At 58.1% G+C, this 13,383-nt stretch overlaps 1 protein-coding gene across 5 annotated transcripts in view; it reads left to right on the top strand.

The window, feature by feature from the left end:
- SMAD3 (SMAD family member 3) overlaps positions 1-13,383 on the top strand; it is a 271,331-nt gene that overhangs the window by 243,017 nt on the left and 14,931 nt on the right. For 3 of the 5 annotated variants that reach the window (XM_054513459.2, XM_064570263.1, XM_045899817.3), the window contains 4 exons: positions 3,627-3,820; positions 4,001-4,132; positions 5,478-5,552; positions 8,326-8,376. In XM_054513459.2, coding sequence (XP_054369434.1) covers positions 3,627-3,820; positions 4,001-4,132; positions 5,478-5,552; positions 8,326-8,376 — 452 coding nt within the window. Of the gene's footprint in view, positions 1-3,626; positions 3,821-4,000; positions 4,133-4,389; positions 4,542-5,477; positions 5,553-8,325; positions 8,377-13,383 lie in introns of those variants that run through there. The other 2 variants (XM_064570262.1, XM_045899818.3) reach the window with 2 other exon arrangements.

Below are 13,383 nucleotides of genomic sequence, written 5' to 3'. Positions count from 1 at the left end.
AAGGACATTTCTTTCCCTCCCTCCTCCCCTCCCTCCGCCTTCATCTGTTCCTCACCCCTCCCTTTCTCCTCTCTTTCTTCCCTCCACTACCTTCTACCCACTCCCATATCCCCTCCCCTTTACTCTCTTTCTCCTTTCTCCCCCTACCATCCTCTCTGCCTGGAACCTTCTGTGCCATAATTCTTCGGGGAGACAGCCAAGCACTTTATCCTCGAGAGGACACAGCCCATGAAATGCAGAAAGGAATGGATGAGGAATTGGCAAACTGAAGTTCTTAACCTACAGATACAATACACCTGTCCTCCTCTGCCACCTCGATGTCCCTTCCCATCCCTCACCTGCAGAAACCCGTAATGACCCCATCACAGCCCACCCCACGCGCAGACCTTGGCCCCGTCACCTGTATCGTGTCAGAGCTGCACGTCTGCGTGGCCGTCCCATGTCTGCCCACTCCATGTCCTTTACCCCCTTGCAGGTGTCTGAGCAGGTGTGAGGTCCTGGGTCCACTCCAATCTCTGTGGAGTGAGGTCCGGCTCGAGTGTCCTGGTTCTGGGGGTTTCCGATGTTGGGGCGGTGTGTGAGGGTCCCTCCTCATCAGGAGCGCCCAGAGCATCCTGTCCCCTCCCCCCTTCCCTTCCTAAAGGCTCCAGCCTGGTACAGAGTTGTCAGGAGCTCGGCCTTATACTCACTCTCTTGGGCCGTCTGCCCCGTGGAAACTGAGACCCTTCCCTTGTGTTGTGCTCCACCACCCCCACTCTTGCCCTCCATTATTGTTATTTTTAAAACAAGAAGGTCACCCCCTTCGATCAGCCAGGTGCGGGGGGGTGAGGGGCCCCCTCCATGGCCCCAGCCCTCCCTCATTGCCCACCTGAGCCTTTCTCCAGGGCCTCCCCCTAAAGAGACCACCACAGTGTCCAGCTGGCTCTCAGCTGTGGCTTTCTTCAAACACTGAAGAGTGACTGTGGCTGCGGTCCTCATCTGCAGGCACTGGGTGGCTTTGCAAGAGAATGGGAGCAGCTGAGTAATCCTGTCCCCACTCATGCCTTCCCACCCTCCCTTTCTCTCCTCCTCAGCCCCATAACTGACCCCATTGACCCAGGACTGCTGTCATGTGGAGTAAAAACGCTCGCTGGGTGGTGCTTCACAAAGCGCTTCCAGTGGGCACTGAGCTGGGGGTGGGGGTGGGGGGGGCGGGGCGGGAGATGTTTGCATTTTCCAGATGAAGGAGCTGAGGGTCCCAGAGACCTCATGACTTGCCCAGGGTCTCCCAGCTGGGAGAGGAGAACCCCTTGTTGACCCCAGGCCGAATGACTCCATATCCTGTAGTCCTCCTCCTCTGCCTGGGGCGGGGGTGGGGTGGGTGGGGGGGTGGGGAGGTGGGGAGGGCGAGTCCCAGGCTGTCCTCTCTTGCCCTGCCTGGTAATTACTGTTTTTTGGCTGGAGGGGTTCCTTGGTTCGGGGCCCCATGGGAGGGAAGTAATTACATCCTTTGAGAGGCCCTTCGTCAGCAGCTCCCTGTCAATCCCTGTAACTAAGTCTTGCTCTGACCTTTGTCCCTTCCCCATTCTCAGGCCAGGGCCTTAGAGAGTTTGACTGGATTTCTGTTTCTTTTTCTTCTGTTGGTGCTTCTGGCTGCATCTGGCTAGGCCCTCCCACACAGAGGGCCTATCAGTTCTGTTTGTTCAGGCGGATGGGTGCCCTCCTGGGTGGGGGCTGAGGGGAGGGAGAGCTTGCAAATGCTTCTCCACTGGCCCCACCCAGCTATTAAGGGAAAAGTGGCACCCACTGACCGGTGGGATCCTAACCTGGGCCTTCTTGTAGGCAGAGTCGTCCTGCCCTTGTGTACCTCCGTGTTCGTGTGCACCTCCGCTCGCTGTCCACCCCTACGGTCCCCGGTCTTGGCCGGGCTGCCGAGATTCTCACGGGGGCCGTCTCGCGCACGCACACATGTGCACACACTCAGCTGAACGTCTCAGGGATTCCCTATGGCTTTTAGGAAAAAGGCAGAACCTTTTATCATGGCTCCCAAGGCCCTGCAGAGTCAGCCCTGCCCGCTCCCCTCCCTCATCTCATACCCAGTTTTCTCCCTCTCTCCTCCCCAGTCACTCTGGCCTTCCTTCTGTTCTTCTTCCTTACCATATTTTCCACCATTCACAGGGCCTTTGCACATGACCTTCCCCCTATGTGGAATGCCCTTCTCCTATGCGCCTTTGCCTGGTTAGTTCTTACTTGTCCTTTAGACTCTCAGGCCAACCAACACCACCTCAGATGCACCCTGTCCAGCCCTTCAGTAAAGCAAGGTCCCCGGGGTCACGTGGCTCCCTGCACTTTTCCTTCAGAATACTTGCATAGTTTGTGATGATGATTTTATTAATATTGGTCTTGTCCGTTGGACTGGAAGCCCCATGGGAGCAGGGACCACTCTTGGTCTGTTTGACTATGACATCTCTTCCCTCCCCACTGTGTCCCTTGTGCCACACATAGTAGGAGCTCATAAAAGATTTGTTAAATAAAGAACTGTGTGCACAGGATCTCCTCACCTGTCTGACACTGGACGTCGTCTTCATAAGCCTCCCACCTCCCTGTCTTACTCTTGGCTGAGAGTACGCCTGCCACTCCTGAGCTCCCAGGGGTCAGGCCCGGTACCACCCCTCTGCCTTTCTTGTCATGCACATCACCTGGGGGGTTTATAAAGAGGAAGATTCTGACTTAGTAGGTTGGGGAAGCCTCGGAGACTCTTCCTTTTTAACAAACTTCCGTGGCCCCGTGCTGCTGGTCAGGGACCACACTTTGGCCTGGCCTGAGAGGTGGGGGCGCCAGGTCACCACAGAAGACATTGTTTGCCCAGGAACAGGGCCCTGTCCTTGGCTGTGGTGTTTGGTCCAGCCAGGCTGGGGACAGTTGCAGAACTCAGCCTGGTGTAGAGTTGGAAGCTCTGTTCCTACTCAGCTCCGGCATCAGCCCTCAGGCCTTGGCTCTAGCTAGGGGCGCGCTGTGGATGGTGATACCTGGGTGCCACCCTCCGCCTGAAAGAGATTCCTACGAGGTTGGCACTGTAGGCTCTTACCATTTACAAGCCCTTCAGTTGCCCTCTTTCCCTCCCTGCCTTGTCACAAATACCAACAAAAAGGGAGAGAGGTTCTTCCTGTTTTCTCATGGCGGGGTGGGGGGGGGCCTGAGTGTTGGGAGGGGATAGATGCGACTGCGCTTTGTCACTTCACAGCATCACTGTGGTCCTCACGCACGCACATACCCCAGGAACTCATTTCCTTGCTCAGCCCTGAGCCCCTCTGCCCGTGGGCCTGCCCAGAGCATGAGTCAAGTGCCATTCCCTTCATATGGAGGGCGGAGGGCTGGAGAACTCACCCCAGGGCCTGGTGCAGTCAGGGTCTACACTGCCAGCCCGGGGAGGCCCTCGGCCTTCCTTGGTGGGCCGCTGTGATCCTCTCCTGGGACCCCTGCCAGCCCTAACAGGATTCTCTGATGCCCAGGCCCTGTGCGGCTCAGAGAAACGAGGGGTGGGGCGAGGGCTCGCTGAGGCTGTGCCTGCAAGCTCGCCCGTCTCGGGGAGAACCCAAGCCAAATCCGCTGCCTTGTTCCTCTCCACCCCTCCCCCGTCCGGACAGGTCCCTGGATGGCCGCCTGCAGGTGTCCCATCGCAAGGGGCTCCCCCATGTCATCTACTGCCGCCTGTGGCGATGGCCCGACCTACACAGCCACCATGAGCTGCGGGCCATGGAGCTGTGTGAGTTCGCCTTCAACATGAAGAAGGACGAGGTCTGCGTGAATCCCTACCACTACCAGAGGGTAGAGACCCCAGGTAGGCGCCACCTGTCCCGGGCTCCCCAGCTACCTGCCCGTCCTCTCCTTCCCCTTCCTGGGGCTGGGGGTGTGCAGGGGGGGGGGGGCTGGGTCCGCCTTGCATGCGTGCCGGCGGCGCTTGGAGGGCTTGGGTGCCAGCCCAGCCTTGACACTGACCCGCCTCTGCTCTTCTGGACAGTTCTACCTCCTGTGCTGGTCCCACGCCACACAGAGATCCCGGCCGAGTTCCCCCCGCTGGACGACTACAGCCATTCCATCCCTGAGAACACTAACTTCCCCGCGGGCATCGAGCCCCAGAGCAATATTCCAGGTAGGCGCGGGGGGCGGGGGGGGGGGCGGGCGTGCAGGCCTCCGGGAGGCCCCGACACCGGTCCCCCCGCGGCTCTCCTGGCCCCCCTCGGGCCCGTCCCCCCTCCGCACACAGCGCTGGCCCGAGGGCCCCTGACTCAGAACCGCACCCCCGTTGGGAGAGGACCCGTGGCCTTGGCTCCCCGCTCACTAATGATGCTTTTCTTGGCACGGAGGAGCGGCGGCGTGACCCTTCCGCCCGGGCTCGGTGCAGTCATTTATTTTGGAAGCGGAAATTGCAGCGCTGTGTTTCTCTCACCGCCCTCGCGGCCGAGGCTGGAGTTTGGGCAGGATCCCCCGACGGTCTGGGGGCCTGCAGAGCCGTGGGGGAGCCAAGGGCCGGGCAGCCAGTGCGGAGAACCGGCCCCTAAGTAAGTAAGCCTGGTTGGGGGGTGGGCTGCAGCCGGGGTGGGAGCTGAGGCCCGCGTGGAGTTTTTCCTGCACGGGGGGAGAAAGTGGGCTCAGCCGTCAGAGTGCAAATGCTTTTAGAAGCCCCTCATTTACATGCAAATAATGTGTGAATCACCAGCAGTGGGGCGTCCAGGAAAACTGCTCGGCGGCACTTGGGCTGGTCCCAGTGGCAGGAATACTGCCGCCTGTCTTTCCGAGAGTGCTCTGATCTGGATGAGCCTCTCACCCTGAGTGAATTCGCCGGTGCTTGAGGTTGACCACAGACCTGTGCGCAGGGGCAGAGCATTCAGAGAGCGCCCTTTACGGACCCAGCCTCTCCAGGCCCTTCACAGGTGGCGCTGGTCCCTGGGGGTAGGTCACTGTGTTCACTGAGCAAACCTTAGAGAGCTAAGTCACCGTCTGGGGTCATTCAGAGAAATAGATCACAGTTATTGCTGTCATTGAACTTGCAGCCCCCTGCGGAAGCCAGGACGTCGCCTAAAGGGATGACAAAGAACAAGGTGTCCGAGCAGGGGTAGATAGCAGAGCCAAAGGGCAGCATGAAGGAGCTGCCCTTGGGAGGACAGAGATGGGCAAGGGTGAGGCAAGTCCACGGCCTCCTTGGAGGGGGGTGGGCTTACACCTGACCTTCCAGGGTGAGGAGCAGTTAGCCTGGCAGAGGCTCTAGGAACGGGCATGTCAGTCTGGGCCGCGTGAACAGAGGTGGTCGCCATCCAGCCGAGGAGCCGGGGGTCGGAGGGCGTGGGGACCACTGGATCCAGGAGCCAGTGCCATTGCTCTGCGGCCCAGAGTTCCTCCAGCACCTGACGCTGGCGTGGACGTGTGATGCGTGCAGCAGGGTCTCCGAGCCAAACTGTGGAGGCCGTTTAATGAACCGCCTTCCTTCTGATTCCCAGAAACCCCACCCCCTGGCTACCTGAGTGAAGATGGAGAGACCAGTGACCACCAGATGAACCACAGCATGGATGCAGGTCAGAGGCTCAATCCTAACCGAGCACCTGCCTTCCCTCTATCCATCCCTCCATCCCATTTATAGAGCAGCCCCCACGTGCCCGGCGCTGTGCCAGGCGCTGGGGATAGAGGAGGAGCCTGAGCTGCTCCCAGTTGGGGAGGGAGACAACTGGCAGTTATATGCCCTGACGGAGGACGCACCCCCCCCATGCCATCGAGCACAAGGGAGGGCCGCCTGGGGAGGAGGTGTTGGGGTGGAGAAGCGCCTCACAGTGTAGGTGTCCCTTGAGTCTTGGAGATGGGTAGGTGTTGGCCAAGCCATCGGGGCAGGCAAAAGGTATGCCAGGCAGAGTCATGGGGCTCGTGGGCAGGACAGCCCGGTGCCTCCTGGGGACGGTGTGGCTGGAGAGTGTGGAGAGGCAGGAAGACCCTCATTCGGGGCTTCCGGTGTGGCCGGGAACCCCCGCGGGCTTTAAGCAGGGTCTGTCCCCCCTGGGGGATGCTGCTGGCAGTCAGCTGGTGGGTGGGCTCGATCCCCCGAGCCCGGTCAGGAGAGCCCGCATGGAGGCAGGGTCTTTGCCGGGGGAGGCCGTGCAGCATCTCTTTGTGTGTAGTGACCAAACGTGATCGATGTATTCCTGCCATGAGGGACCCAGCCCCGTTGTCTCCAGCCCCGTTGTCTCCAGCCCCGTTGTCTCCAGCCCCATCTCCAGATGTTCCCACGTCATTTGTCTTGGGACCAAATGGGCTCCAAACCAGCGGCTGCTTGAATTGAACCCCAGCTGCCACATAGAATGTGCACTCGTTGTGTGTGGTTCGGGGGGAGGAGGAGGAGGAGGGAACCGAGCAGATGTTCCGTCCCGATGAGAGCGGGCATGCCTGGTCCACACGGCGCCCTGCACGAGGCAGAGCCACCCACCCTGGCACGCAGCCCAGAAGAGGGTGTGCGGTTCCTGCAAGAAGCCCGGAGGAGACTTGCCCGTTCACTGTAGACCTAGCTGCTTGATACCCAGCCTGGGCGTCGTGGCACGTGGGGGTGAGCACACACACCTCTCCCCACCCCCCACCCCCCCCCCGCGAGGGGCGGACGGCGCGAACCCAGCTGGAATGCATCGAAGGCCTCCCTGTGTTCGATGCCAAGTGGCCGGGGCAGGCCTGCAACTCTGCAGCTCTGAACGCTGGTGCGGGACGCAGGGCGGCCGAGCAGCATCTCCCCAGATGCTGCCTGGCTTCTCGCTCCTTTCTCTCCCCTCCTTGCTGTTCTTCCTGTTCATGGACCCATTACTGTTGTCAAAGAAAACACACCAAAGGAGAGGGTCCGAGTACTGAATGAGCAGCCAGCCCCCTGTCCCCTTCGGCTCTCGTTTCTCGCTCCCTCCCCGCTCTCCTTTCTGCCCCCATTCTCTCTGTCCCCTCTTCTTTCTTCCTCTCCCCCCATCAGCGCATTTGTGAGGCCCTGTTGGGGCCGTCAGTGATCTGTCAGAGGTGGACATTGGGCTTTAGGGACCCCCCAGCCAGTGGGTGGGTGGGTGGGGTCTCCTGCTTCTCCTCTGTTCTTGACTCAAAATTGTCCACTGGGAAACCAATCGAGTTGCTGTCTTGGCAGCTAAGATGTGATAGTGTCCTAGCTGGGGTCCAGCCCTGTGGCTCCCCTAACGTGCCTACCCCAGATGGGCTGCCACAAAACAGGAAACGAGCATTTATTGAGTGCCTGCTGTGTGCCGGTCATCATGTAGCCATTTGTAGACGCAGGACCCCCCTTCACGTCTACAAATCACACAGTGGAGGGTATTATCCCATTTACACCTAAAGGGGGGAAAGATATCAAGGCTCAAAGAGGTTAAACCACTTTGCTAAAACCCCACAGCTGATACATTGGGAGCATGCCTGGACTCCGGGGCCAATTTGGAAGCTCTGCCTCTTCCAAGACTCTTCCATATCCCCTGATGGATTGGGTTCAGGAGGAGGAAAAGAAGCCCATGGCTCATCCCTCCCCCTCAAGGAGGTTACAGCTGAGTTGGGGAGCAGGAACAGACCGCCCTTAACAGCTCAGGGCACCTGTGTGGGCAGACTGGCGGGTCAGGGGAGAGCGCCCCCCACGGGGCTGTTCCTGAGTCACTGACCCGCCAGGCCTCTGGGTGCGGGATGGAGGGATGAGCCAAGTTGCTCTGTGGAGAGGCGCCGCTTGGTATTTCTGAAGGCTGATGCCAGGTGGTTTTCTCTTTTCTGGGAGCGAGGGGTGGAGAGAAGTAGCAGGGCAGGAAGCTTTGGGTAGGTTTGGACATTTTCCCACGGCAGTGTCATGCCTCACGTCAGATGTCGGTCTGGTTGCAGAGTTGTGGGATTCCTGAGGCAGCTTGCTGAGTTTCCTGAGACCTGGGGAAGGGGCTAGATTTGGGATGGGCAGGAGGGCGCAGCTTCGCTGCTGGGGCCTTTGAGCAAGACTGGGGAGCGAGCCTTCCCTGCCTGTCTCGTTTTCCTGGGGGCATAACTGCCAGGGAGGTCTGTGCCCTGTGCTGCGGGCTTGGTCAGGACCCTCACGCCATCAAGTCCTGGGAGAGACCTCTGAGGTTATCCGATTATCCGTTTGTGCCACAGGTAAAGATGGAGACCCAGGGATGGAAAGTCGAGCAAGGACCACGGGGTCAGGGCTCCTCCTGGGCCTTGGAGGCTCACCCCAGGGTTATCTTCCTGCTCCATTGAGCTGCCCCATCTTGATGTAGGCGTTCAGGAATTTGGCTCTCCAAGCCAAGAATGTTCTATTAGTTCTTACGATTGTGTCTCACCTCGCAGGTTCTCCAAACCTATCCCCGAATCCGATGTCCCCAGCACACAATAATTTGGGTAAGTAGCTCCTCATCCATGGGACTGTCACCCCCTCTAGCTGCAGCCTTGGCTGGTGGCCGGTGTGGGGAGGGGGCCCTGACAGCGAGGCTCTCCCTGCACCCCCCCTCCATCAGCTGAGCTCAGCCCATCAGGTTTCTGGTTACAGTGATTTTGGGGTCACCCACAGAACAGGGTAACCTAAGAGCAGAGGTGGCAGGAAAAAGACGACCATGTGCCGGGTTTGTGTTTCCTCTGGGTGGCAGTCAGACGTGAGTGAATGAAAATCCCCCAAACCTTGTGCTCAGGAGCCGAGAAGCTGTGGTCAGCCAAGCATCCGTGTGTGGTTTGATGCAAAGCCACGGACAGCAGTGCGGACTCCAGCCCCCTGACTTCTGTTGACTGGTTTCAAGAGACACTTTGGATTTTATCTGAGTATTTCATCTTAAAATTACGTACTTTTTAATTTTATTTATTTTTTTAAAGCTTAGTTTTTAAAAGATTTTATTTCTTTGTCAGAGAGACAGAATGAGAGAGAAAGAGAGCACAAGCAGGGGGAGGGACAGAGCGAGAAGCAGGCTTCGCACTGAGCAGGGAGCCCGATGCGGGGCTCGATCCCAGGACTCTGGGATCGTGACCTGAGCCGAAGGCAGATCCTTACCTGGCTTAGCCACCCAGGCATCCCATGTACCTTTTCTTTGACACAGCAAGATACAAGGAAATCGGGGGGAAAAGCGCAATTGCCATCATCCCCCCACCCTCCCACGCTGGTTTTGTTTTGTTATGGTCCTTCTGATGCTTGTGGATTCGGCCTGTGTATTTTTGTCTGGCCAGTGCCCATCACAGTGTCCATTTTTTTTTCCATTCTTTTTGCTATTTTGTAAACGCATTTCTGTGTTTAGATGCCTCCTCTATCATCTTGCCTTGTCTCGTGATGTGTTGGAGCAACTGGACCATCATTTCTGTGGCTTCTGGGCTCCAGGAGCGCCCCTCAGCTCCGGCGTGGAGCCTGCTGAAGGGCTCAGGACAAATGAAACATCCACTCTGTTTTTATTGAGGGGATTTTTTTTTTTTTTTTTAATGTGTTGGTCTGGTGGTTTTGGGAAAATGTGAGTTTGATTTCCATTTGGGCCTTGACTGCTGGGGTTTGATTTGTGGCTCAGGAAGAGAAAGACTTAATATCCAAGTTCGGTGAATCAGGGGATGGAGGTTGGTCTGGCTTTTATTCCAGTTGCTTCCAGTCCTTGACTGATAGCACAGGATGAAGAAAAGCATTTAGAACATCGGGAGATGCCTGAAACCCCTTTCATACAGGCTGACAAGTGGGCAGTGTGAAATGTGACTTTGGGTGAATCTGTTCTAACATCTTTGTAAAATAATATCACTGTGGGTGTTGGGCTTTGCAGAGGGAAGGTCACATTCCTGATGTGAAAGGACCGATTGAGTTATTAAAAACAAACTCTGAAGGCTAGAAGCTGTGTTAACACTTGAGAAATGAAAGGCCAGGACTGTGAACTCGTCTCTGGGTTTCCAGCTTTCAAGGTTAGCTGGTTTGAATTTCATTTGGGGGCCGTTTTACTCCCCCCGCCCCTTGGCCAAGGCAGCCCAGTGAGTGCACAGACTCCGGGGCAGGCCCCTGCCTTGGAAGCCATGCTGCCTGACTCAGTGGTTCGGAATGAAAGTTGTCCCAGGTGGCAGCTTGCTGGGAATTCCCTTCTAGATTGTGTGGACCAGGACAACAGCATGGCTTTTGAACTTGGACCTGGGGCAGGGGTGTTCCATTGACTCAGTTCTCCCTCCCTGCTGCCCCATTCCTCAGGCCCCTTGTCTGAGGGCTGAGAATGCTTAGATCATTTCTCCAAAGGAAGGAATAGCTCCTGAGCCTGGGGGGCGGAGAGTGGGTGCCAGTCTGTGGCAACACCTGAATGGGGGGGGGACGAGTCAGCTGATGAGTCGGGCGGGACTCGCGGTGAGACATCAGGGCTTCCTCTCTGCTTGCGGGGCCCCTGCACCCCCCTCCACCTTCACCCCTTCAACACTGTTGGCTTCATCCCTACCCAGAAAATCTCAGACTCCTGGCATCCTCGCTGGAAGGGGATGGACGGTGGTGATGAGGATGGCAAACATTTCTTGACAACTTAGTGCTGTTCGGAGCGCTTCGTGCGTGTTAACCCAGGGTTCATAACCGCTGCGTAAGGTGGTGGTGGTATGATTTTCCACCTTCCTAATTAGGAGGCCAAGGAGCAGGCTGGTCACCTCACTCCTGCCAAGGAGCGCCATCAGTACATGGAGAAGCTTTGAACTCAGGCCTTCGGGTTCCAGAGCATGTGCTTATGTCTGCAGCAGGACATTGTCTTACTGCGTCACGTAGACCAGCATCCCCGTCACCACCAGCTCCTCGGAACAAAGCTCTAGAAGGGTACTTACTGTCGTTGAGGGCCGTTCTCCGGTTGAAGAGCCTGGGTGGGAGCCCTGCCCGCCAGCTTGTCTCTTCCTTCCTCGCTGATGCCCCAGGACCTTCCTGCCAGTCCAGGTGGGGGGGTTCAAGGAGGAATCACAGACCCCGCCATCAAGATGCTATGGCTTGTGGGGGATCAATAAGGCAGGAGTAAACGTGATTACAAAACACGAGGTAGGTGCACTTGAAGTAGCCGGAGGGTCCAGAGGGGGCAATGGTGACATCCCAGTGGGGACCTGCCTCCAGGCTGGCCGGTGTCCCTATGGAACTCATTCAGTCAGTCAGCTCTGCTGTGTTCCTAGTATGTACTGACGCTGGGGGTCCACATGGGCATTCACGGTCTGATGGGAGTGGCGGGAGGGGTCTGTGTCCCGCCCCCCCCCCCCCCCCCCCCCCCGCCGTGAGGCATTATGCTAGGTGTCAAGGGGAATTATAGAGGCCAAGGAGGAAAGTGCCAGATCAGGCAGGAAGACCTCAGAGTCATGGTGACAGGTGTGAGTTGGCCCCAGAAGGACAGGTGGGACACTGGGAGGTGGAGAAGGAGGGAAGGACACCGCAGGTAGAGGGAAGGGCATGAAGGGAGAGTGAGCTCAGAGGACAGCCGCTGTTGTGGTTGGTTGGGATGAGGGGGCAGATGAGGCTGACAAGGCTGTGGGGCACTGAGCCAAGAGCCCTGAATGCCACACTCTGTGATTCCCTTCTTGCCTGTGAATGAGGTCACCGGAGGAAGGGTGTTTGGTTGGTTCTCTGATGACAGCTTCATAAAGATTAACCTGGCCACTATATAGAAGTTGAAGTCTAGGGGAAATGGCTGGTGGCCAAACCCCAGCCCCCCCAAATTTCAAAAGAAAAACCCACCCTTAGAAAGCTGTTAAACTGCAGGAGACCAAGATGAATGCTTTGGAGCTATGCTGGGAGGGGCATTGAGAGAGGGCCACGGGCCTGAATCAGCAGGCGCTTATTGACCAGCTTTAACTGGGAAGATGGTGAGGTAGGACGTCCAGAAGCTGGGATGGCTCGGGTGGGAAGGTGGCAATGAGTTGCCGATGCCTAACTGTGTCCAGGAGGGACACCGGGGCCGGCCGTGCCGAACTGGAAGCCGTTAGCCTGTGGGCAGCCTTTCCCCAAGTGGGGTCAGGGAGGCAGGGTTTTGTCATCGCCTGAGTTTGGAAAGCTTGTGCCGTAGCCCCCTGGGCACCCAGGGCACTCACGTGGTAAGGCCTCAGAGCAGTCCTGTAGAAGGGAGGCCCACGGGATTGAGCATTTGGCCTACGGATCTGAGCGCCGCTGAAACACTTTGCTCTTACAACCTGTCGACCGTCTGTAGGATCACACCCTGGAAATGCTGAAGTCCTGGGAGTGGATGAATTGGGAGAGGGAAACCCAGCTGGAGAAGGGAGAAGGAAAGAAGTCCAGAGAGGGACTGAGGGGGCCCCCCTGGGAAGGAGGAGGTTGGGGAAGAGACCAAGGGTCAAGGGAGGGCTGGGCCCCAGCAGCCAGAGGGGGTGGGAGGCCAGTGCGCAGGTGGAACGAGAGGCTCTGAGGTGACGTCGGGAGTTCAGGGGCACCCTCGGAGCACTTGCGGGGAGAGGTGGGGGCTGAGGTCAGGCAGTGGTATGGGCAGGGCAAATAAAAGGCAAGATGACGGCAGAGGAGGATGGGGACATCTCAGGACATCGGATTATTTCCTGCAAAGAAATTATGCGGGAAGAGAGAAAACAGAGGACCTCTGGCTCGCTCCTCATTTCCTTCCCCCTCCAGGCAAGGGACTGGGGCTCCTGCCACTTATGGGGCGGGGCCCAGATGAGTGACTGCCTGCCAGCTCAGCCCCTTGTCAGAGGGGGAGCCCCGGCAGCTCTGTCTTCCTTTTGGGGAAAGGGGTGTGAGCAGGTGACGTGCCTGCTAGATGAGTCACCTGGGCTTTCCTAAGCATTGAAGTCAAGGATTGGGCCAAATGGAGGGGAAGGAGGAGGGAAGTGGAAAAAGGAAAAGGATAAGGAGCTGGCTCTGCCAGTGAGTAAGTTGTTCTTGCTTTGGGGCGGGGCCTTGACCGAGGGAGAAGAGGTACCAGGGAGTGCTTGCAGTTGGATGAGGTGCTTCCGCTCCTGCTGGGAACGGGGGGGGGGGGGGGGGGGGAAGTTGGGGGCAGCGGGGAGACACTGCTTCTCCCCTGAAAGAGGCGGGGCTCCAGGGTGCAGCCCTGCCTGGTTGCAGCGGTCCTCGTGTTGCTGCACAAAGCTCTTGCTAGGGCCTCCTCGGGCTCTGCTCTCCGTGAGCTTCAGAAATTACAGGCGCCCCCCCCCCGCCGCCCCCGACGCCAGCAAGGCAGTCGCCAGCCTGAGGGTCTCCCTTAGACTGTGCATCTGGTCTCAGCTGCAGCAAGCTGCCCCCAGGCTGAAAGAGCGCGGGCTGCTTTCCCTGCACACCTTGTTTTGTCGTTGTCCTCAGTGAGATAGGTTGGAACTGGGGCCCTGGGTGCGACGACTCCGCCGTCCCGGGCCCACAGAAACTAACCCTTGAGGACAGCAGGGGCTCAAAAGGAAAGAGCTGTGAGGGACAGTTTCACAGCC

Source organism: Mirounga angustirostris, unplaced genomic scaffold (genome assembly GCF_029215605.1).
Source record: "Mirounga angustirostris isolate CCGP_5_RB_7025 unplaced genomic scaffold, mMirAng1.0.hap1 SCAF_9, whole genome shotgun sequence".
Classification (NCBI taxonomy): domain Eukaryota; kingdom Metazoa; phylum Chordata; class Mammalia; order Carnivora; family Phocidae; genus Mirounga; species Mirounga angustirostris.
The sequence above is the reverse complement of the archived record's forward strand: the minus strand, read 5'-3'. Positions and strand labels throughout refer to the sequence as shown.